General features: G+C 38.0%; 1 protein-coding gene across 1 annotated transcript in view; it reads left to right on the top strand.

Moving 5' to 3' along the window:
- The window catches only part of LOC114653716 (corticotropin-releasing factor receptor 2), a 245,983-nt gene extending 243,411 nt beyond the window's left edge, over positions 1-2,572 (top strand). Inside the window, exon 12 of the mRNA XM_028804182.2 lies at positions 1,264-2,572. Within this exon, the coding sequence (XP_028660015.2) occupies positions 1,264-1,404 (141 nt within the window). The 3' untranslated portion in view covers positions 1,405-2,572. The remainder of the gene's footprint in view (positions 1-1,263) is intronic.
- The last annotated feature ends 22,686 nt before the right edge of the window (positions 2,573-25,258 follow it).

Below are 25,258 nucleotides of genomic sequence, written 5' to 3'. Positions count from 1 at the left end.
GAAAAACCATGTCCCAAGGCCACAAAGGTTTTGAAACACTGCTCTAAGATAAACTCTGTAGTCCAATGAGATAATGAAATTATCCCAAAGTGGTTGAGGAAAGATAAAAAAAACGCAACAGTTGCTGTCTTTGATGAAATCATCAGGAGCACCACAGTGGCTAATGAGAATTGTAGTCCCCAGTTCAGTATTTCCACAATGCTGCAGATAAGATGGAGATTATTATATAGTAAATACCTGTATTACTGGATTGGTTGTAGGAAATTTGCTATGCTGTCAGTCACCACGCCTGCCAAGCATTTGCTAAACACATCTTCTTCTTTGAGCTTCGCTGAACTTTGCTCCTTTCACTTCACTTCTGCTGATGGCCTACATTTGCCTATGAGATCGCAATTCCTACTGTGGCAAAATGGGGGACCGGGTGTGTTAAAATGTCTTGCTAGCTACAGCATTTTTAATGACAGATATCAACAAATAAATAAAAAAAAAATGTCGGCTAATTTTGTTTTTTCCTATAGTGCCACCAAAGTTCACTCAGATCCGTCAAGACATTTTTGAGATATTTCGTTTTTCAATTGTGAGGCTTTTTTACCTCTAAATAGTGATATATCAAAAGTGTTGATGACTGAGTGATGACTGAGTGAATCAACTATATATATACATGTATATATAGGTTAATAATCAGTTCTAAAGGACACAGGTAACCAGTGTAATGATGCTAATACTGGTGAGATATTGCCTGTAACTCTATTTTGCATAGCATGTTAGAAAAATCAACAAATGTATACATTTTGAAGTATATGGTGGGATTTTTCCCTTCAGACACTCTTGTCATTGTGGTATGTCCTCATTGCTCATTACTCAATGATTGCTTCATTGGTGCAATCGATCAGACAATCTTCAGTGTGATCCTCTAAATTGAGGAATCAATCTTCACACTTTAAGTACTCAATAAGGTCAAAAACAGATTATGCTGTAAAAGTTCATATTAGAAGTATGGAGGAAGGCCCAGTCAGGACCTGGGCTGCAAGCAGTTTTACTTCATTTAGGACAAGAGCCAAGTCATAAGATGCCCTGGAAGAGTATACAATAGCAATGGCTGTTTTGATCAAAGTGCTAATGAATGGTATAAAGAACAGAAAGACAATGGAAAGATGTGGTAACAACCTTACATACAGACAGAATTTTAAAAAACAATGAAAATCAAAATTTAAATTGTTAACTAAGTTTTGTTTCCTTTTTCTTTTCCTACCTTGTACCCAGGTGCGTTCAGCTGTAAGAAAAAGATGGCATCGTTGGCAAGACAATCATGCTCTTCGAGTACGAGTAGCAAGAGCAATGTCAATCCCAACATCTCCGACCCGCATCAGCTTCCACAGCATAAAGCAGACAACAGCTGTTTGACACTATTAACCACCAGTGGCCTTTACAGCAATTTTGCACTCTGAGTTTATTTTTCTTTTTTCCCATTAAAAATACAAAAAGATGCAAAAAAAAATGTTTAAGCAGGTTGATGCATTGTAGATTTTTGCAGTGAAACAAAAGAAAAAACAACTAAATGCAGTCAACAAACACAACATGAAGATTAAAGACAAACATTTGGTAAAATCACATCTCAAAGGATAAAGATTCCTCACAACCTGCTCAGTCTTATAAGCTGTGTAGATTTATTTGATTTTCATTCTGAGAAAAGAATCATGGCACAAACAACTTGTACAGAAGAATATGAGCTAGGAATGTGTCTTACACTTGGAAGATGGAAGATTGTAAATGTATTTAATTGTATTTCAAATGCTATAGGCATATATCTAGAATGATTTTGGTAAGCTGTACCATTATGTTTTATATTTATTATTGTTGCTGTATTTTTAACAAATTATTTTGTTATGACAGTAGCTATTGATTGATTCCCTTTTGAAATCTATGTGTATCTGGAATATTTTATACATATATACTATATTTACCTTTGATTGTCATGCACAATTTTAGCCCAACTGTTTTCTAATCAAAAAATCATGAAACATTCTGTGATCAATTGTATTTCATCAATACAAAGAATAAGTAATAAGCATTTTAAAAATCGTATATTTGAAAATGAGATAAAATTATAGTTATCAGTTTTGATGTGTGAATTTAAAAAAATTAAAAGGTAATAGTCAAAATAAGGCCTTGTACTACTTGTACGGTATTTAAATATTTGTGTAAGGAAACATGACTTTTACTGTTTATTCACAATTTTAATTGCAGCTATGATCAAAGCAACTGAAATCATGTATTTTTAAATCTTTAATATATTTTCTTTATAAATATAATAAAACCACAGAGGATCTATACCGGTACCCCATCCAAGTTTGGCTTCTGCCTTGTGTCTGATGCTTCTGGAATAGTCTTTGGCAACTAGAAACTGGAATAAATGATTTCAGAAAGTGAATGGTTGAGAAATGGTGTTCTATGATCAGTTTAGACAACAGTGTGACTGACAGTGTACTTTATAGTAGTAAAGTGCAATTAACATAAAAACTCTTGGAAGAAATGGAAATAATTATTTTGTGAATTTTGGCCAAGTGCCTCATGAACGTAACAGAATGGATATCCAAAATGGATATCCTGATATCGGATCACGTTTTGAAAGCAAGAGATCCAGTAGGGTCAATCTTAAAAAGCAATCCCAGTTGTGATTTAGAATTTAGTTGTAATGAAATGTGTAGTCAGACTAGATCACTGTACATGAGATTACTGACTTTGTTCTGTTCAGAGACACGGTAATCAACTTTTGAATAACTTGAGACAGTGAAAACAAGTAATATTTCATCTACTAGTAGTAGATTAAAAACACAGATTATTTTCCTCAAATTATTTTTGTGCCGTTAAAACTAAAGGTAAAATAATGAGTCTTGAATGGTAATGAACTGGCCCTTTTCACAAAATTTTGGAAGTGACGCATTGATGAGTAAACGTTTAGAGGGAAATGGATAGCATTTATTCCACCTTTTTACTTCCAAAAATCAGTTTTTGTGATGAAAAAGTATTCTGGAGAAGCAACAAAACCATAAAAAGTGGATGAAGACTGTACACTTTTCATCGAAGTATTCTTTTATAATTACTAACATATGCTTATTAACTTTCTTATGCCAGTATGGTGAAAATTACTACTGACTTGTTTTTATTTTTAATGTTAGTGCTGTCTGCTTCAGCTGACATCAGTGTATTTTAATATAAAATATATGAGATAAATTAAATGTAATCTTTTAAATTAACCAAATTTAATCTAAGTTTACCTATCAAACATTTCTTTTTTTATTATTTCAAGTTTTTCATGTTTATTGTATTTTAGTTAATACATTACTGCTATGTTATGTGTGGGTATACAGCATTAGATGTGGTTTTAAGTTTGCAGTTCATATTGTTAGTCAGCACAAAAAAATGAATGTAATTTCATTGCAGCTGTGTTAAGCTGAGTATACTCAGCAGGTACAGGTGTCGTGTTTCATTGAGAAAGCACCTGGTGTACTGTTTTCCTGTCACACACTAACTCAGAGAATAGTATTCAACATTTCAAATTATTGCCATGTCAGTAGGACACCAAAGTTGTTGCAGCTAAAACATCTTGACCCAGCATCATCTTAAGGCAGTGCATAAACTTTATGTACTCATCAGATTTGAAGCACCAGCTACAGAACAAACACACATGATGCTACAGTGCATAACAAAATGTGGTTCTTCATCTCTTTTGATGGCTTTGATCCATTTTCTAATTTATGCTTAATAGGTTAGCTGTGAAAAATCAGGTAAGTTTGGTTTTGTTTTGAATTTGAGCACAAAGGGACACGAGAAAAATTCTTGTGTCTCCCATTGCTTTGGATAACCGGAATAAAGATTACCTCTTGACAAAAAATATTTCACACATCAAGTGTGAAAAGGGCTAATTTAATCTAGCCTAGTCTTTTCTTGGCCAAATGATGGATTCTAGCACTTCCTCCAGAAAACATTTATTCATAAGGATGATATTTGCTTTCCTCTCACAGACATCAGTCTATCTCATTTCTATTAACCCTTTATGCATCATGCACCATTCAGAATAATTCTGAATACTTTAATCTGTTTGTGTTTTGAATGTATACAAAAAAAATCCTAATCAAATTATGTCTGCAGCCATGAGCTCTGCCTTCAGGCTATCTACAATAGTAGTGAACAAATTCAGGACTGACAGCTGTCATTGAGATCATTACCAGACTGTCATGCCTGAATCATTTACATAATCAAAGTTAATTTCTTCCAAATATTCTATGCACCGTGTTCTTTTCTGTGCTTCAGTTATCATTGCTATCTTCTTTGGTAAAATTGCCTGTCTGACGGCATGGACATATATGGACTAATTATGTTTATTATGGACACAACTGGCTGATATAAGCTCATCTGGTCATGTAAAGGCTTTAAATAATGTTTTCAATTTCTGAGAAAAAGTCTTTCAATTTGTTGTTAACAGAAATTCCATGACTCATGGAATGATAAAGCAAATAAATATATATTGTAAGAAAATACTCAAAACCACATGAAAGAGTTGGGGATCCACCCCATATACTTGAAATTAAGTTATGAAAATATGTCTTTACAGACAGGAGTCCAAAACAGAACTGAAGAGATAAACAAAATGGCTGTCATATATAATCAGAAAAAGGAAGTGATGTAATGGCAGAGTGGCATCTTGGGACCGGAAATGACATCAGGAGTAGGTGGGTTCTTGGGACTGGAACAGGAAGTAGTGTTAGGTTGTCTTCTGGTGATCAGAAGTGGTGTTAGGTTGACGGTTCATCAGTTGTTCTGCAGGAAAAGAGGAAAAAGAGTTAGAGGGCAGTGCCAACCCCTGGTCCAGTGGGAACATGGACTTATTTGAGCCAATAAACTGTCTCCTAATCACACGTGAGACTATATATATATATATATATATATATATATATATATATATATATACTAGCAAAATACCCGCGCTTCGCAGCGGCGAAATACTGGCTGAATATTAAAATTAAGAAAAAAGTAAACATTTTTAAACTGAGGGAAAATATACAAATAATTATTTGTTAAGGATCTCTTTGTAAACGACGTTGTCAGTTCGTCCCTCCGGTTGTAATATGACCAAGCTGTGTGCTGAGCTTACTCTTGAGCATGCAACATACAGTTGGCCATGTGAAAAGCAATCCTGCCTCAAATCAATGCCAACCTTTTGTAGTGTTTGTCCTTGAGACTTATTAATTGTCATTGCGAAGCAGAGCCTTACTGGAAATTGAATGCGTTTGAATTGAAATGGGAGATTAGATGGTATAACGGGGATGCGAGGAATAAAAACTGTGTCACCCGAGGCACTGCCAGTAAAAATAGTTGCTTCAATGAGGTTGTTTTGTAGAGATGTGACCTGAAGTCTCGTGCCGTTACAAAGTTTTGGTGGCTGTAAGTTTCTCAGTAACATTATTGGTGCCCCGACCTTCAAAATGAGATTATGCTCAGGAGTGCCTGGAGGATTTAGAGTGTTGAGAAACTCTATCGGATAATGCACCGCGTCTTCTACTTCTACAACTGAATCAACAGATTGATATGTTTTTGGTTGTGAAGGTAGTTCTTGAAGTAAAATGTGGTTTATAGTCGTAGTCATGTCATTTTTTGGTGTCAGGATAGCTCTCTCTCTTAACCATGACACGTTATTTTGGTGGAGATTTCGTAGATCGGGGTAAACATTTTGAAGAAGGCTTTGTAAGGTTTTCACGATGAGACAGAGATTTGTAGGAATATTTATTTTACGATTTTCTTGTATGAAGGTGCCATCACCTATACTCATCAGAAGAGCAGAGAACTCCTCGGCTTTTTTGTCGCCTTTCAAATGAACTCTCATGTTTATTTTTAAAGTAACAACATTGATTTGTGGCCATAAGTATGAAGATTTCAGAGATGCTTTAACTTCATCAGCGCGTGTTCCTCTGGGCATGACTGGTAGGGTTTGGCGGAAGTCTCCAGCTAGTAACACTGTCAAGCCTCCCATAAGTTTGTTGGTGTTTCGGATGTCTTGGAGGGTCCTATCTAAAGCCTCAATACCTGCTCTGTGTGCCATAGTGCATTCATCCCAGACAATAAGCTGACAATGTCGCAGCACTTCAGCCATGTTACTTTGCTTTGATATGTTACACATGGGGGATTCAGTATGGTTGAGGTTCAGAGGCAGCTTGAAAGCTGAATGAGCAGTTCTGCCACCCTCTAGAAGAGTTGCAGCAATGCCAGAAGAAGCCACAGCTATGGCAATGTTACGTTTTGCTCGGATTTTTGCAAGGAGAAGGTTTATTAGGAATGTCTTACCAGTTCCTCCTGGAGCATCAAGGAAAAACACTGTGCCAGTGGCTGACGCAACGCTGCTGATGATTTGGTCATAAACTGACTTTTGGTCACTATTTAGCAAACGCTCGTTATTTGTGACTGTATTGGCCAATTGTGAGGTGTTGTAAGATGTCTCTTTCAAGTACTCGGGATTTGACGTAAGTTGTACCAGTTGTGTTAAAGGTGAAGGCAAACCGTAATGATGAAGAGATTGACCTCCAATACCAATTACGTAGTTTTGAAGCAACTGTAGACAGTTGTTATAGATCAAATTTAACCACTGGTGGACTTCTGTTCGTATATGATCTTTTTCAGTCTGTCTCCTAATATCATCTGCTATGCTGTCTTTATGTTTTTCCCATAGGTTTAAGGGGTTTTCCATTTGGCAGAACACCAACATGACAGCAAACAGTTCACGGATCTTTTGAGGTGAGCGACACAGAGCAGCTTCCTGTAGAGTCTCGTCCCAGTTGATATCGTCATGTAATAAACCGAGTGCCCTGCAGGCTGACTTATAGGTCGGATGTAGGACACCATCAACTGTTCTGAGAGATCTGAAAGATGTGGGACCTGTGATTTTGTTCAGCAGCAGTCGAAGATGGTAGCATTCAGAGTTATTCGGGTGTACAGTGTAGACCCGTCCCAGCACATTATGCTTTTTCAGTCCCGAATGTCCTGATACAGGGTTGCCTTGTTTTCTTCGACGAAACATGTTGTTTGCCCACACATAATATGATGGAATTTCATTATAATGAAGTTGTTTTGCAAAATCATCGTGTTTACAAAGGTCAAAGAATGCTAAAAGGGTGGTTTGTGGTGGATTGTGTACTTTATCGGCAACGTTGGCTTCTGTGAAATAAATTCTTTGTCCGTTCTCAAGATGCACAGCAAGATGAACGACCGGAGGGTAACGTTCGTGAATGGGAAAACAGAAAATGCGCCAGGCTGCTTCAGAGCTACTAATGTAACGACCAGCTTCGTATCGAGATACTTCGTCATTTTCATTTTGTATTGTAAATACTGCCTGGTCACTTCCCTTGTTAACATACTTGCAGATGTATTTGATTGATTTTACTGAAGTGCAAAATTCGACATTGATGTGAGCATTGAAGAAGTGGGACAGCACAGGACTATAAGGGACCACCCATCTGTTGTCGATATCTACTCCTTTGATGTTAATTGTATGACCTCCATCAGCAGGTCCGCGCCGGCGGTACTGAGGGTAACCATCTTCTCCGGTCTGAGTTTCTGAGATGAACGGACGCGGGTACTTCTTAGTGCATATTCTGTTGATCATGCAGGGTGAGTTGATATTATGAGGTCCACATGGGCCGTGAATCATGGTGGATTTTACTATTTTGTGTAGGGCAGGGTCAGTCTGTGGATCAGGAATTTCCGCACGGATGACTTCATCGATGAGAGCTGGTTTAATCCTATCTTTTAACCACAATAGAATGTGTGCATGGGGAATACCTCGCTTTTGCCACTCTATGGTGTACATGTAGCAATTTGTACAGCCAAAAATGTTACTCTTCGTGAGCAAGTCTATGATTTTGCGAATCTTGAGATGAAATACACGACTGATAAGGTCGTGGCGATCGTGAGGTTTTTGACGTGGAAGGAGAATTTCAGTGATCTCAGGCCATTTAGGATTGCAAGTAAATGTGATGAATAAGTCAGGGCGGCCATAATGACGTACGTATGTCATTGCGTCTTGTGTACGCTCGTGCATATAGCGAGGTCCTCCAGTGAAGGAAGATGGTAATATCACAGCTTGACCAAGTTCTATTAAATCAGTGTCTTTTTTGTGAATAGCATCTTTTAAGTGAACGTAATTTTCAGCTCGTAGTTTTTTCTGATTTAGTCTGGTATAATTGAGTCGTTCGGATTCAATTTTTGCATACATATCAACTAAAAACTGATTTAATAAAGTTCGGAAGAAAAGGATAGTATTATCATGATGTTGTCTGATCATAAGGCGGTATGAATAGAAGTTTGCTGCAGAGACGGTTTTGTTCATAGGTAACTTACTGGTAGCATGAACTTGAGGTATAGACACAGAATAGCCGTCTTCACCATAGCAGAACATGAGAGGATATTGAAGTGCATCATAGGATCTGTGGGTTTCCTTAATGCGTTGTAGTTTATTGTCTCTGGTTTTCAAGACAATATCTCTACTGTTGAACGTTTGCCCAACGATGACAACACCAACTTGATGAACTGTGGGTTTATTAAATCTGCCTTTGTGTGCATGTAATGGTTTTTTGTCTGCGTGAATGACAACTTTGAAGTGTTTGTCATCATCTGAAATAGTGTCCATTGTGGAGTGGAAGTCCTGGATGTAAGTGTTACAGTCATGGAGCATTTTTTGTAATTGCTTGACCAGGGGTATGTTAAGTCCAGAAAAATTAGCGCAGCGGATTTGTGCTTCCTTTTCATCATCCCCGACAAAATAAATTTGCAAAAATTTGTGTTCCTCTGTCGGCATAGGTAAAAGACTGCCAATCAAGTGATACACTTGTCCCTGAACTTTAAATGAAGGCATAAAATTTCCCTCAACGATTTGTTTAGCACCAAATGACGTCATTTGAAATGCGCTGTTGTACTTTCGAATATTGTTCAAGAAATGCTCAGTTTGAGGATGTTCGCCATTTAGGAGGCTCTCAAGAAGGTCAGGAAGCTTACGTAAAGGAGTGAGAGAGACTTTACCACCATTACAGCACAAACCAGGAGACTCGCATTTCCACTTCTGAGCCTGACAATAGTCACAGTGAACATCAATGGATCCAATATGTACTGTTTTGTCAGACTCATAATGTATGTTTGGGTCATACGCAAATCCACAATTGGCTTTTTTGAGCCAAACTTGTTGTTTTCGTATGAGCCGCTTTTCATTATTGGGAACGTATCTAGAAACAGAAGCTCTATTAACTTGTGGATTTGCCTCCGTGTATTTAGCGACAGCGTCTCTATGAACTTGTGGATTTGCTTGCGAGTATTTAGCGACAGCGTCTCTATGAACTTGTGGATTTGCTTGCGAGTATTTAGCGACAGCGTCTCTATGAACTTGTGGATTTGCTTGCGAGTATTTAGCCACAGCGTCCCTATGAACTTGTGGATTTGCTTGCGAGTATTTAGCTACAGCGTCCCTATTAACTTGTGGATTTGCTTGAGAGTATTTAGCCACAGCGTGTTTATTAAGTTGTGGATTTTTGTGCGAGTATTTGGCGGCAGCTGCACGAAGTTGCTTCTGTCTAGCTGCATCAGAAAATCTACCACGACGTCTGATACGCCTCCTTTTTACTGTGTTCTCACAGCTTGGATTGCTGCTGTCATAATCGGCTCGAGCTGGATTTGTGTTGAACTGACATTCCGTATGTGTCAATCGATATAAGCATACAACTGGCTTCATCAATAACTTCGTATCCATGTTTTGAGAGTTGAAATATTCATAAACATCAAAGTGTCCACTACTCAAATCGTCACCTGTGAATCTAAGATGTTTAAGAGGCATTGACGGTTCTCCAAAGGTGTAAAATATTTGGCCATTTCGGTACACTTGAAAGCGACAACCAAACAATTCAGCAGCAGCCATCAACTCACATGCAGAACCATAGGTGAAGGGCTTAAGCATTTCAGTCTTATAGTGCTCCTGTGTAGTATAATTATCTCCTGTACCATCATCAGTCCACACTTTGAACCTGTCCCAGTCATTTAATACATAAGACACAATGTCCCTGCGGATATCAAAAGAGAGCCTGATATGTCCGTGCAATATGTAACACACAGAATGGAAAAGGCAGGCGCCATCTCCGGGCATACACGCTACTCGGTAAGTGATAGTTCTTTGATTGATGGTGATCACCTCGATAGACATTTTAATAGGGGTACAGTTGCAAGAATAAAGGGAATGGGTACTTGATCAACAGCAGAGAAGTCGCGGATTAAATAAAGAAAATGGGTACCTGAACACTAAAGTTAGTGTAAAATATCTATACAATAAGTATAACAATCTTAAGAAATGAACAATAAAACAACGGAGAATCCATGGATTAAATGTGTGTTATAAATTGCGCAGCGCCTTATATTTGCTAGGCAGTCAGGCAAAGAAAGGGATTCAAATATATAAATGAAGAAAACAGCAGCAGAGAAGTCGCGGATTAAATAAAGAAAATGGGTACCTGAACACTAAAGTAAGTGTAAAATATGTACACAATAACTATAACAATGTTAAGAAATGAACAATAAAACAGCGGAGAAATCTTGGATTAAATGTGCTTTATAAACTGCGGAGCGCCTTATATGGGCAGGCAGTCAGGCAAAGAAAGGGATTCAAATATATAAACGAAGAAAACAGCAGCAGAGAAGCCGCGGATTAAATAAATAAAATGGGTACCTGAACACTAAAGTAAGTGTAAAATATCTACACAATAACTATAACAATCTTAATAAATGAACAATAAAACAGCGGAGAACCCGTGGATTAAATGTGCTTTATAAACTGCGGAGCGCCTTATATCGGCAGGCAGTCAGGCAAAGAAAGGGATTGAAATATACTGTATAAACGAAGAAAACAAAAGTAGAGAAGCCGCGGATGAAATGTGCCTTATATGGCGTTCGTTTATAACACAGCGAAAAAGATGTGTAAAGACCGCTTCACAAAAAAACAGCAGAGCACCTTAGCTTCCTTGGCAAAGCAAGGAAAAAGGACAGCCTTATATCTCGCTCGTTTATAACACAGCGAAAAAGATGTGTAAAGACCGCTTCACAAAAAAACTGCAGAGCACCTTAGCTTCCTTGTCGAAGCAAGGAAAAAGGACGGCTTTATATGTCGCTCGTTTATAACACAGCGAAAAAGATGTGTAAAGACCGCTTCACAAAAAAACAGCAGAGCACCTTAGCTTCCTTGGCGAAGCAAGGAAAAAGGACAGCCTTATATCTCGCTCGTTTATAACACAGCGAAAAAGATGTGTAAAGACCGCTTCACAAAAAAACAGCAGAGCACCTTAGCTTCCTTGGCGAAGCAAGGAAAAAGGACGGCCTTATATCTCGCTCGTTTATAACACAGCGAAAAAGATGTGTAAAGACCGCTTCACAAAAAAACTGCAGAGCACCTTAGCTTCCTTGGCGAAGCAAGGAAAAAGGACAGCCTTATATCTCGCTCGTTTATAACACAGCGAAAAAGATGCGTAAAGACCGCTTCACAAAAAAACAGCAGAGCACCTTAGCTTCCTTGGCGAAGCAAGGAAAAAGGACGGCTTTATATGTCGCTCGTTTATAACACAGCGAAAAAGATGTGTAAAGACCGCTTCACAAAAAAACAGCAGAGCACCTTAGCTTCCTTGGCGAAGCAAGGAAAAAGGACGGCCTTATATCTCGCTCGTTTATAACACAGCAAAAAAGATGTGTAAAGACCGCTTCACAAAAAAACTGCAGAGCACCTTAGCTTCCTTGTCGAAGCAAGGAAAAAGGACGGCTTTATATCTCGCTCGTTTATAACACAGCGAAAAAGATGTGTAAAGACCGCTTCACAAAAAAACAGCAGAGCACCTTAGCTTCCTTGGCGAAGCAAGGAAAAAGGACGGCTTTATATCTCGCTCGTTTATAACACAGCGAAAAAGATGTGTAAAGACCGCTTCACAAAAAAACAGCAGAGCACCTTAGCTTCCTTGTCGAAGCAAGGAAAAAGGACGGCTTTATATCTCGTTCGTTTATAAAACTGTGGATAAGCTTTGAAAAGAATGCCTCCTTGGCGAAGCAAGGAAAGGAATTCACACACCGCAGCGAAGAACGGCTTTATATGGGCAGGCAGTCAACTACGTGAGGGGCGTGGTGATTTCCGCAGCAGCCACGGGGAGGCGTGATGATGCAAGACGCAACCGCCTGCGGGGAGGCGTGATGATGCAAGACGCAACCGCCTGCTATGGCCGTATACAGTATAAGAAAAAGGTTCCAGTTATGACCGTTACGCTTTGAATTTCGAAATGAAACCTGCCTAACTTTTGTAAGTAAGCTGTAAGGAATGAGCCTGCCAAATTTCAGCCTTCCACCTACACGGGAAGTTGGAGAATTAGTGATGAGTGAGTCAGTGAGTCAGTCAGTCAGTCAGTGAGGGCTTTGCCTTTTATTATTATAGATATATATATATATATATATATTATTTAAATAAACTGTATGAAGAGGTCATCTTAATTGATTTTGCTCACAATACATGACAGTTATATTTAAAGCAGGTTTGGCATTATAATCTACAATTACATTATTTTAGTTAGAATCATTTTAATATGAGCTGTCCTTCAGGCCTTTATGACTAATGGAACAAATTAATTGACAACTACAGTAAATGATTTTTAAGACTTTCAAATGTTGTATTTGTTTAATTTAACAGTTAAGAGTATGTACTTTTAGCAAGCAATACATAATGTAGCAAAATAAGTCAATTAAATTAAAATGGTCAATTTTATGGATTTATCCAGAAATCAGCGTTAAGAAACTGAATTTCTGAGATAAGCACAATGCAGATTTGCCCAGGATGTCAAACTAAGTATCTTTAGAAACAACATGATACTGATGATGTAAATGATTTAGAAGCACTTTCTGTTGTCATGTGTAACAGTTCCAGTGCCTACAGCTGACTAAATTCTTCTGGACATTGTCATAATCATAGTTAAATCAAATAATATTATAAGTGACTCCCTAGAAAAAAGAATAAAGCAGTCAAACCCAACGAATGAGCAGCATGAGTTATATTTTTCCTGTCAGAACACTCTTTTCTGTTCATCTTAGTGGCACATATTGTTCCTTTTATTCTTCTCAGTGTTTTTGTTTACAGCAGTTTCTTTTTATTAAGTCTGACTGTACTGTAAAAATATATATTTATGTTGTGTGAAATGATACCTCAGTCAAGACGTCTGTTTCTTTCTGTTTCTGAAATCTGTTTAATGTCGTGTCACATAAAAATGTTTAATGAAAAGAAAACTTTAAGATTTTTTTTAATAACTGAATGTTTTGGCATTTATTTAAATGGAATAGGAGCAAGTTCTTTCTGCATATATGATCTAACTGTTTAACAATATTTTAAACATCAAATTTCTATATGACTTATTTTGAAGGAACATAGGTATTATTTTCAAGTTCTAATTGAAAAGTGTATCCTATAAAACAAGAATGATGAACTATTCAGAAGGAAAAGTATCTGTCTGTAAAATAATGTAAATAAATATTAAGCCTTTTCAAGCTAATATGTCAGCATTTGGAAAGACACATGGAGAAGGGTTTGGAGGAATGAATATGGTCAAAAACTGTACCTGTGAGTGAAGAAGATTTTTTACTATAAAAAATAATAAACAAAATGAAAAAATATTTGATATACATTGCATATGATACCACTCATTTATTGTTTTATGTAGCTCTCTTGGCATGTAATTTAAGCCATTTTTCTTCCAGGCACTAAGCCACTATTGTGATTTTTCTAGAATAATGAAAGAGCTTCATTCATGTGATGACTGTTAGATCAGTGACAATATTGTACCTTTCTGAAGAAAATAATCTTGTAAAACTACTGTACGTTTTAGTGCATGTTAGTGTTATTACATTACAATGGGTAAATTAGGAATTTGTCAGTATTACATAGAAGGAAAACATAAAATATAGTATAACCTGGATGAGGAGTTTGCAATGCACCGTATAGTCAGTACAAATAAATCAAGAGAAAACATTGTTGTTTTACACCATCCCATTTATACTGTACTTCCATGAACTCCTTGAATTCAGTGAGTCTTAAGTGAGACGTTATAACACGTTATCATTAGAATGTTGTGAACCAGAATGGTGCTGGACTGAGAAAGAAAAGGATCTCAGATATAAAGTAAAACCTTTGTTCTTATAAAAACTATGTCATCCAAAAAAAATATGTTGGAGTAATTTAACTTGAATGGAAGGTTTTTCTTTTTTTTATTTTCAATTGTTGAATAATTTCTCTGTTCAAATGTTTTCTGCTCCAACATATCTGAATATTCTTTCCTACCAAGTACTTGTATTAACACAACACTTAGGCTGATTTGTGAGACACGCACATACATATATATATTTGTACAATACGTTCTTTCAAAAAATTTGTTTGTTTGCCACAAGGCTCACTGCAGAAGATCTCATGTTTCTTATGTCTCTATGTTAGATCTGAGATTGCTGCTGCATGTACTGTAAAGTATGAAATTACCATTCATTAACTACCTAGATTGAAAATAGCATATACTTTTTTCTGTTTCCGGAAGGGGAAATTCAAGAATCTGTTTACTTTTCCATAGCTGAGTCTCTTACCCATCAAGTACTTGACATAATGAGTTTCAGACATTCTCAGTTTACAATTTTTGGAGATTCTCACACTATCCAATACTGCCTACTTGTGCAACAGGTGTGTTTCCCAGCCCTTCATGAAATGACAGCATTATCTAGATGTGCATAAAAGTACCTAATGTCTGTTTATAAAATTTTACTTACCCCATACTGAAATGTTAGAGGTGCCTCATGAAGCCAAATGGTCAGTCCATTTTGGGTTGAAAATATTCTTTTTTCACAACTTGACTCATTGTAGGTTACCTACTTGTATCTTTTTGAATGTGAAGAAATATTTTTCTTATCCCAATTTTTGGGAAAGTTGGTTCCATAATGACTGGAATACATCTCTTACTTTAATATCCATCTAATGATATTAAAATATAGTGTTAGCTAATCTTCTCCTCATATAGCAGTTCAGCGACCCTTAGGTATTCTGTTTAGTGTACGTTTAAATTTTTAAACCTGGTTCAGTGTAATTTACATTTTCTTTTTTAATTAAGTTTATCAATTGTTCCATTTGCAGTTGCAGGTTTTCCCCACTGGGACCAACATATTCCACTGCAGTTGCCTTTCCGGCATTAGCAGAGAGGCTTTCTGTAAAATTATGTCTAATTGCTAGACCTTAAATAGACAAATGTGTTATGGTTATATTGGTTTATGCCATTCCAGAATTTGCACTTAATAATTTAAATGGTTCACACATTCTTTGTGTATATCATATTCTTGTCACTGGACTGAAATTTCTAGGATTAGTTTGAGAGGAGAAGAAGCACTTATCTTTATGTTTTAATTAGTCCATTTTGACTCTCTTAATCTCTTTGTAAGTGTATTTTTGCAGAAGTAGATGATGTACATAGTTGTTCTTATACACTGGCATGCGACACCATTTTTCCATTCTTCTTTAAATTTAGTAAACCTTGGGGTTGTCTTGGACTGACAATATTGGAGCCCAGTTGAGACTCCCTCACTGCATATATAAGGAATGGCAAAAATGTGTCCACTTTGTTTCATGTACAACTTGTCCAGTAATTTTCTGTTATGTTTTATTACACTATTCTTTTAAACAGTTGTTTTTGGAATAGTTGATGCTTATAGTTAGTTTTTTATGTACTCCACTTTACTTAATTATTTCAGCAATTTATAAGGGACAACCTGACCTTTGGTGGATAATGGACATAAAGTGGTGCACATGAGCAATCACTTTTTTCCTCAATATATATATATATATATATATATATATATATATATATATATATATATATATATATTGTGAGCTGCGGAGCTGATCGCACCTCCAGAGAATACAGACGCCCCTGGGAAAACCCCTAAAACACATTAACAAACTACCTTCACATTCCTCCTTTCCCTTCTGGCCGGCTCTGTCACGTAATATGCCTCTCGCGCGGTGCTCAATATTCTGGGTCGTATCTTGATGATGTGGTGATTTTCAGCAATGATTGGCATTCGCATTTAGAACGTCTCAAGGCTGTCCTTGATAGCCTGAAACAAGCTGGATTGACTGCTAACCCTAAGAAATGTAAACTAGGTATGTCTGAGACTCATTATCTAGGTTATTCCATGGGCAGGGGTTTACTTCGTCCTCAATTAAGAAAAATAGAAGAGGTGATTGCTTACCCACATCCTAAAACGCAGAAACAGGTACACGCTTTTCTGGGGCTAGCGGGATACTACAGAAGATTCATCCCTGACTTTGCAAATAGGGCTGCACCTCTCTCAGAGCTTACTAAAGGAAGAAAAAAACGGCCAATTGTATGGACAGAACCTTGCGAACGTTCCTTTTCAGATTTAAAAACCACTTTGTCTTCTTATCCAGTGTTGCGAAATCCCGATTTCTCTAAAGATTTTATACTACAGACAGACGCAAGTGCATTCGGAGTAGGCGCAGTCCTGTCCCAGGTTTTTGATGGGGAAGAACACCCTATCACATACTTGAGTAGGAAATTACTCCCCAGAGAATGCAATTATTCAACTATTGAGAAAGAATGTTTGGTGATTAAATGGGCTGTAGAAGTGCTACGGTATTACTTATGGGGACGAAATTTCACATTAGTAACTGATCATGCTCCACTTCAATGGTTATACCGTCAAAAAGATACAAACACCCGTCTCATGAGATGGTTCTTGGGCTTACAACCTTACAGTTTTATAGTCAGGCATCGACCTGGCTCTGAGCATATTAATGCTGATGTCCTGTCATGTCTGTTTGAACCTGACCTGTAGGATCGCTTGATTCACGGAAACGTGAATAAAGCTGAGGGAGCTGATCGCACCTCCAAAGAATACAGACGCCCCTGGGAAAACCCCTAAAACACATTGACAGACTACCTTCACATTCCTCCTTTCCCTTCTGGCCAGCTCTGTCGCGTAATTTGCCTCTCGCGCGGTGCTCCGCCTTCTTAAAAAGCCTGTACGGGCTTCTTTCAGTTTGTTAAATTGGTTGTTTGTTACTCCTTCTCTCTCTCTCAGACATTCTCTGCTTCCTTTAACTTATAAGGGTCGTCACTTTAAAGTTTGGTCTGCTGTTTCTGACTCATGCCCATGGCCTTTACTGATAGGCAGAAGAAATGCCCTTTTTCCTAGACTAATGGCTGAACATCGCTCACCAGTCATCAAGTCCCCTGTTGAGCTTAGTGGGAGGGAAGAAGAAGGGGAACTAGTGGCGGTTGGGGAAAATCTAGAGCCCCGATTAGATATTGAACCCGATCTCTCCAGTGAGTCTGAGGGACAGATTTGCACAGAGACACAGGAGGTTGTAGAAAAAAAAGGAACTTTATTCAAAGCACTGCAAACAAACATTTGTCTCTTTTCAAAAGTTTAAGAGTGCTCCATGACAAGACAGAGATGACAGTTCCGCCAGGAGCAAAGAATGTCAGAGAGAGAGAAGGAGTAGCAAACAACCAATTTAACAAACTGAAAGAAGCCCGTACAGGCTTTTTAAGAAGGCGGAGCACCGCGCGAGAGGCATATTATGCGACAGAGCCGGCCAGAAGGGAAAGGAGGAATGTGAAGGTAGTCTGTCAATGTGTTTTAGGGTTTTTCTCAGGGTCGTCTGTATTATTTCAGCAATTGTCTGGAGGTGCGATCAGCTCCGCAGCTCACAATATACAGTATATATGTATGTACATATATATGTATATATATATATATATACATACGTATGTACATATATATATACGTATGTACATATATATATATATATATATATATGTATGTGTATATAATATGTATATTACTAGATGTGTAAGCCCATGCAGTAAAAAGCCCGGGCTCCTAGAAACTGTTGCAATTGTCAGAAAAAAAATTGAAATGCAGAGTCGGCGGTTTCGTTTTGTGGACATGTTCACCCCCTTTGTGTATCAGCGGCTAAGCAAGTTTCTCTCTAGTTTTTCTTTCCTCTGTGGTTTCACTTTGGCGATGGAGCCACTTTCTTTCCATTCGTCTTTCTTTCTCCTTCTGACTCGTTAACTTAGGGCCACCTTGCCAGTTCGTTGAGCTTCATGCTATAGCCTCACACTTTCAGGCCACCTCACACTTCTGGACCAGACAGACAGACACACACACTTCCATGCATAGATATTTATATATATAAGATATATACTGTATATATAGTAGGTTGCACATGGAATGGATGGGCATCCCGACAAGGAGATGGGAAGATGCCTTACCTGGGCAGGAGGCCCCAAGTGGACAAAAAGGCATCCTGGCCAAGAGAGGGAAGGGTGTCGCACCCAGACAAGGCTCCCCAAATGGGTGGATGGACATCCCAGCCAGAAAAAGAAGATGATTCCTTAAAGAGATGGTAAGCCCCAGACAAATGGACAGGTGTCCCGAACGGACATGGTTGTAGCACCTTCACTGGCTGAGTTTAAAGAGGAGAACAGGGAAGGACTGTCTCTTGGGAGTTTATATTCCCCTCCAGTCGATAGATGGCAGCGGCCTTCGATATTGGTGCCCATTTGGGAACCAGCAAAGAATGCTGGGAATTGTATTCTGGCAGTCTGTTGGGGTTCGTGGGTGCCGCAAGAGGGCACTGCAGGGAAATGTACTCCCTGTTAAATGGGACTTCCATGTGACTCAGAAAGTTCTTTCAGTGGGCAACAGCCCTGGCAGTGTAAGTACTTCTGTGTCCTCAATAAAAGGGACAGTACTCCCTTGTATATACATATATACATATATACACATCTTTCACTTACTTTCTGGATTTAGAAGATGGCATCTGGATTGACTGAAATGCCCTTTAAAGGACAACTTAAAACTAAGCAGAAGAAGAGCTTATTGGAGATTAGAATACAGGTGGAAACTATCAGCTACCCTGATAAGCCAATAACAAGTGCAAAGTTGGGTGGGATTGATAAGTTCTGAGCTTGTGGAACTGGAAGATATAAACTGCAGAAAAAATGTTTGCATCCTGGGAATTAAGGAACATGTTGAAAATGGGAGTAGAGTTGGATTTCTGAATCAGCTTTGGCAAGTTTTATTTCCATATTTGGATTAATTCTTGGCTGTTGTTAAAGGTTTTATAAACTCTGCATGATTAATCATAATTTATCCCACTTTAAACAATTATTATTAAACTTCCTCAGTTTTACCAATTGCCAAGTTCTTTGGAGACATAGAAGAGCCCTAATCTCTTTTATACAGGCCGGATAATTTTCTTTTTCCCAGCTTAAATTCAGCTACTGCTCTGACCAGGAAGGCTGTAGCTCCAGTGTTGAAAAGAGCTTCTGAACTGGATTTGCAACCTTTTCTGCTATGTCCAGCCCATCTCAAGATTTCATATGCCTCAGTATATGTGGTCTTTGATAATCTGAAGCAAGCTTTGGAGGCTATCAATAACTTTTAAAGCTACTGACACATTCCTGTTTTAATGAATATGTTCACATTTCTCAGTGTTTTTTTCCATCTTCTACTGTTTTGTTATTTGACTCTCCTTAACATAATTGTTATGGTTGTGTTTGGTTTCTTTGGTTTGAGCAAGCTGTGGGCAGCCCCTTTGGTGCTTCCTTGGTTGTTGGATCTATGGACTAGTCAGGTGTTACAGAGTTGTAGTATGTAGCAGGGATCAGGGCTGCATGACTGTTGTGGTTTATCTTTAAGCTAATCTGTTTTAGTGACTGTCTGCTGAAGGGGTGAGTGATTGATTTTGGGATGTGGATTGTAACTAGTTGATTGGGAATACTTTTTTGGAATGAGAACAGTATAAGGGAAGGGACTGGGGAGGGATTGTAGAGATGCAGAGATGCCATCTTGCTTCCTGATTTCTTATTTATTTTTCTCTTACCTTAAATGCGTGATGATGCAACTTGCTTTCTTGATGTTGTTTTCTCATGCTGCCCATTGGAGATTTAAATCATCTGTACACCGCAATAAGGAATTTTGTGATAAGCTCACCTCTAAGCTTTAATATTTTGTCAATATTAACTCTGCTGATGACCCTGCTCATGTGTAGTTGGCTGTAAAAAGTTGTATTTACAATTTCATAAATGGATATACTAAATATGACTTGCACAAGCCGGAAAAAATTCTTAAACCTGAGTTTTGCTTGTCATCTTTGGAGGAAGCCCACCCATCTGTGACAAATCCAGAGCATGAGCTATTCATCACATCCACATGATCTGAATTAAAACTCTTGCTCTTGCAGAAAGAATAATTTGAAATTCTTTGCACAAGAACTCAATATCATATTTTGAGCTAAGCCAAGCAATCTACTGGTGTTAAGTCTGCAGAAACGTGAAACCTTTGTGATTATTACATCAATTAAGAATACATCGGAAATCCTTACTAAAAACACACCAGACATCAATAACCTTTTTTTTGAGTTACTTTCTAAAATATTCCATAAAAAGCTTTATGTCTTCATCTTAAGAAATCCTTTTTTTTCATAAATTGTCTATTCCCATGTATTGTGTTCTCCAATTACATCATCTGAACTTAAAGAGGCTCTACATTCCTTGAGCACTATAAAATCACCTGGTTTCCTTTTTGTACTCCTTTCTGAATTTTGGGTACAAGTAGCATCCCCATATAAGCAGATGCTAAACTCTGCTACCTCCTCCACTTAATCAAACATTTTCGTTAATTCAGCTTTGATTTCCCTCATTTAAAAACAAGGCAAAGTTTCTGCCTGCTCTGACTATTGTTGTGTGTCAGCCAAGGTTTATGTGTTTTTTCTGTTTAATATTTGATTTTGTTATATTTGAACTACTGTTTATATATCATATTTTTATATAATATCTGTATTTAGCTTAACATAACTAAAGCTGGGTACTCCTGGTGTTCTAAGTCAGCTAGAAAGAGAACCCAGTGATGGAGCATTACTATAAGTATTGCTTTTCATTTGGATTTCCTGTCTTTTTGTGATATTTCTGCTTTGATTTCTTTCATTCTGCTATCGGATAGTGATTTCGGACTTGTTCACGTCAGATTGCCTTTTAGGGACATCCTTTTTGCCCTTTTAAGCATTCTGTTATATTTTTCTCCTTTTGTTTATGAAAAAAATCCATCCTGGTATTGTCTTTACAAAGTTTACCCTGTCTCACTAACTTGTAGGGCATTTTTGTTAAGTTCATTGCATATTTTGAACTCTTCAAGGCCAACTCCTAAATTTTGGGCCTGATTCGACAGGAATCTCCAGGTGGTAGTTTGAGACAAGTTGGTTTGAGTGAGCCTCTTCTTGGCTGGCCATTGAAAGTCCTGGCTTGCTGTGTTGGTGTTTCAGAAGCCTCACATCCTTCATTGTCATGTTCATATTTTTTAATTACAACAACTGTTGTCTAATCCCTTTGATAAATTCTAATGCAAAGCTCCATGCCTTTGGCCGATGGTTATTCATAAATTAATTGACCTGGATTAGACTGATTTTATCTGTTCTTACCAGGCAGCAGCTAACATTCATTAAATTGTACATATTATAGATGTAACGTCCACTTTGCCTCAATTTGAAGCTCTTCCAGTACTTTTTGAGAGAAAAAGACTGTAAGGATTTGAATTGTATTACAATTTACTGTGATTTTTATATTTCGCTTAAATTGATTTTCAATATTGCTGTTTCACTGTTTCTGTTTAATAAAAATGTAATCAGAAAAAAAATCATTAAGCTTTTCAAAAGTGATGTGTTAATACTTTGCAAGGAATGTCCATTCAAGCAAACCTGTCAACTAACATCATTACCATCCTGGCCTGAATTTGCTTTTGTTAACTACTGCCGCAACATTAAAACCACTGACAAGTGAAGTGAATTACATTGATTATCTTGTTACAATGGCATCTGTCAATGGGTGGGATATATTGGGCAGCAAGTGAACAGCCAGTTCCTGAAGGTGATATGTTAGAAGCAGGAAAAATGGCAAAATGTAAGGTTCTGAGCAAATGTGACAAAGGCCAAATTGTGATAGCTAGACAGCTTGGTCAGAATGTAACGGCCGACCCCTTTTACCCAGCCGGCAGCTACACCTCCAAGATCAGTGGCCTGGATAATTTACTGAGAAATGATCTAACTATCAAGCCGTACTTCTTACCAATTAAACTTTTCCTCCCCACAATCGACGGTGAAAAATATGAGCACACAAAAACAGGATGTAAAATTAAACAGATTATATGTATTAAGTGAAATGAAATAGAAAAATAGAAACATATAAATATAAATATCCCTCCACCCCAGCAATAACAAGACACCACCAAATATATATATATACAACAAAAACCCTCCCTTGTCCCTGTAACAAATAAACACACAACACGAATAACAATGAATGATAAACTGAAAATGAATGAAAACGTGAGTCCGGTAATAAAGAAACTGTCCTGAAAGCGGATGACTGAATTAGTGAAATTGCGATGTTTGATTCTCCCCGGAAAAAATGGAACAGCCTCACCGTGAATCCTCGTGTGTGTGGTGGATGATTAAGTCCTACCCCAGGGTCTCTCGTGGTGAGGTCCTTGAAATAAATCCGGCAGATAGAAAAACAAACTGGATGGATAAGCGCGATGTGGACAATAACTGGTACAGGTTGCTCGTGGTCGTGAATGTAAAACAAAATCTCCTTCTCTCCTCTCCTCTTCCTTCTCCTCCTGCTGGCTTATATAGTCCTGTGACGGCTGAGACTGATTGATTGAAAACAGGTGTTTTCCAGGTTTGCGGCTGTGGTCTCCTTCCATCATCCGTCCCCTTTTTTCGGGGACGGCATTAACTGATGCACATAAACAGTAAACGGGACAATGAAACGAGACGCACTCAGAACTGACATTTAAACACTATGTGGCCCCGCTACAAGAACATCTCTAAAACGGCAAATGTTTTTGGGTCTTACAGTGGTTAGTACCTAATAAAAGGTATTCCAAGGAAGAACAACTGATGAAGCAGTGACAGGGGTCACAGATGCCCAAGGCCCATTGATGCGTGTGGGGAGTGAAGAGCAGAAGAGCTACTGTGGCACAGATTGCTGAAAATCTTACTTGTGGCCAAGAGAGAAAGATATCAGAACACACAGTGCATCACAGCTTACTGTGTATGGGTCTGTGTAGCCACAGATCAGTGTGAGTGCCCATGCTGACCCTTGTCTGGCACCAAACGTGCATAGAATGGGCTCATAAGCATTAGAACTGGACTGTGGTTAGCCAGGTGTGCGTGTGTGTTGTTAACCTGGGGTGGAGATGGCAGCAGGATGCACTATGAAAAAAAATGCAAGCTGGTGGAGGCAGTGTGATGCTCTGTGCAAAGTTTTGCTGGGAAACGTTGGGTCCTGGCACTCATGTGGATGTTACTTTGACATGTACCACCTATGTAAAGATTGCTGCAGACCACATACACCCCATTCATGGCCATGGCATTCCCCTATGGCAGTGGCGTCTTTCAGCAGATTAATGCTCGATGCCAAGCTGCAAAAAATTTTCAGGAATGGTTTGAGGAACATGATAAAAAAATTCAAGGATCAACTTGGACTCCAAATTCCCCAAATATCAATCCAATTGAGCATCTGTGTTATGTGCTGGAAAAACAAGTCTAATTCATTGAGACCCCATATTGCAACATAAAGGACTTAAAGGATCTGCTGCTAACGTCTTGTGCCAGATACTGCAGGAGGTCTAACGGAGTCTATGCCTTGATGGGCCTGAGCAGTTTTGGCAGTACAAAGGAGACCTGCACAATATTAGGCAGGTGGATTTAAGGATGTGGCTGATCAGTGTATACTAATAATCATTTTACTCTTTCGTAATGGTCTGACATTGACCATCCATAGTATTTGGCTAATGGTGAGCATTGTATTGAGACATTCTGGCCATCTGATCAGCTACTGCATGATATAGGAGTCAATCTCTTATTAAGGTAGTAAAACCTCTGATACAGTACTTCATCATCCTTCAATCTTTAACAGTCAATCTTAGCAATACCTGTTTATTTGAATGCAAATTCCAAATTCTGCAAAGGACTAAAAAAGTGGAGAAAATGCCAGATTAGAGACTGTAGGGATGAAAAATAATTACCTCAATTAATTTTACAAAAGCGTGTCATCTGTTCTTTTGCTACCTTAATCAACCTCTACTTCTAAAGTTTGGTCAGAAGTAATTTCTTTTAAAATTAAAGGTAAACCTTTCACTCTTGATATATTTTCTGATTGAGAGTAGTTTTTCTGAGTGGTGCTGAGTAATTGTTTTTAAATGCTCTGGCAAAAAAGTTATTCCCCTTATCATTTCAATTTTCTATGAAAGAAAGCTTGTGATTATTGAATTAGCTTTATAGATTTTCCCATAACATTTGGAACAGACCCTTTTTATATTACAACAAATACCAATATCTTCCAATTTCTTATACTTTATATGTTTTAATAATTCACACCATACAAATCTTTGTCCCAAAATCTAATGCAGGGAGATTATGCACAGTAACATGGACACTTAGAGAAAAATTATCTTTTACACAAACTTAAAAGATTCAACAGGGAAACACAAGTTTAACTCTCCAGACAAAAAACCTCATACAGTAGAACTAGGAGAAGGAAGGCTGCAAACATGTGTGATCCATTCATCCATCCATTATCCAACCCTCTATATCCTAACTACAGGGTCACGGGGGTCTGCTGGAGCCAATCCCAGCCAACACAGGGCGCAAGGCAGTAAACAAACCCCGGGCAGGGCGCCAGCCCACCGCAGAACATGTGTGATGTATTCCATTAATTTACAATGAAAACAAAAATAACTAGCTGAGCCCAAATTGTTTCTATGTTGGCATCTTGTAGAGTTGTCAAAGAGTTGATTTCCAAATGTCATTTGCATTCAATGAGGTCACAAGCTTTCTTCACTCTTGATGGCAGGCCATAAGCTTTTAGAAGTACAGTCAGTTTTCTTAGCTTCATTCACCTTGAGGGTTCCTCCCATCTTCCAGGTAGTCTCCAAAGTAATTCTGCAATGTTTAGACGTGAGCGGTGAGCACCTCGTCATATAAAATGTCTTCCAAATTGACAAACATTACACCAATAGAAAGTATTTCAATAGCATTGTTTTGAGTAATACAATACAATACAATACAATTTATTTTTGTATA

The sequence above is a fragment of the Erpetoichthys calabaricus genome, chromosome 6 (assembly GCF_900747795.2).
Source record: "Erpetoichthys calabaricus chromosome 6, fErpCal1.3, whole genome shotgun sequence".
NCBI lineage: Eukaryota > Metazoa > Chordata > Cladistia > Polypteriformes > Polypteridae > Erpetoichthys > Erpetoichthys calabaricus.
Note: the sequence above shows the minus strand (reverse complement) of the source record. Positions and strands in the feature narration are given on the sequence as shown.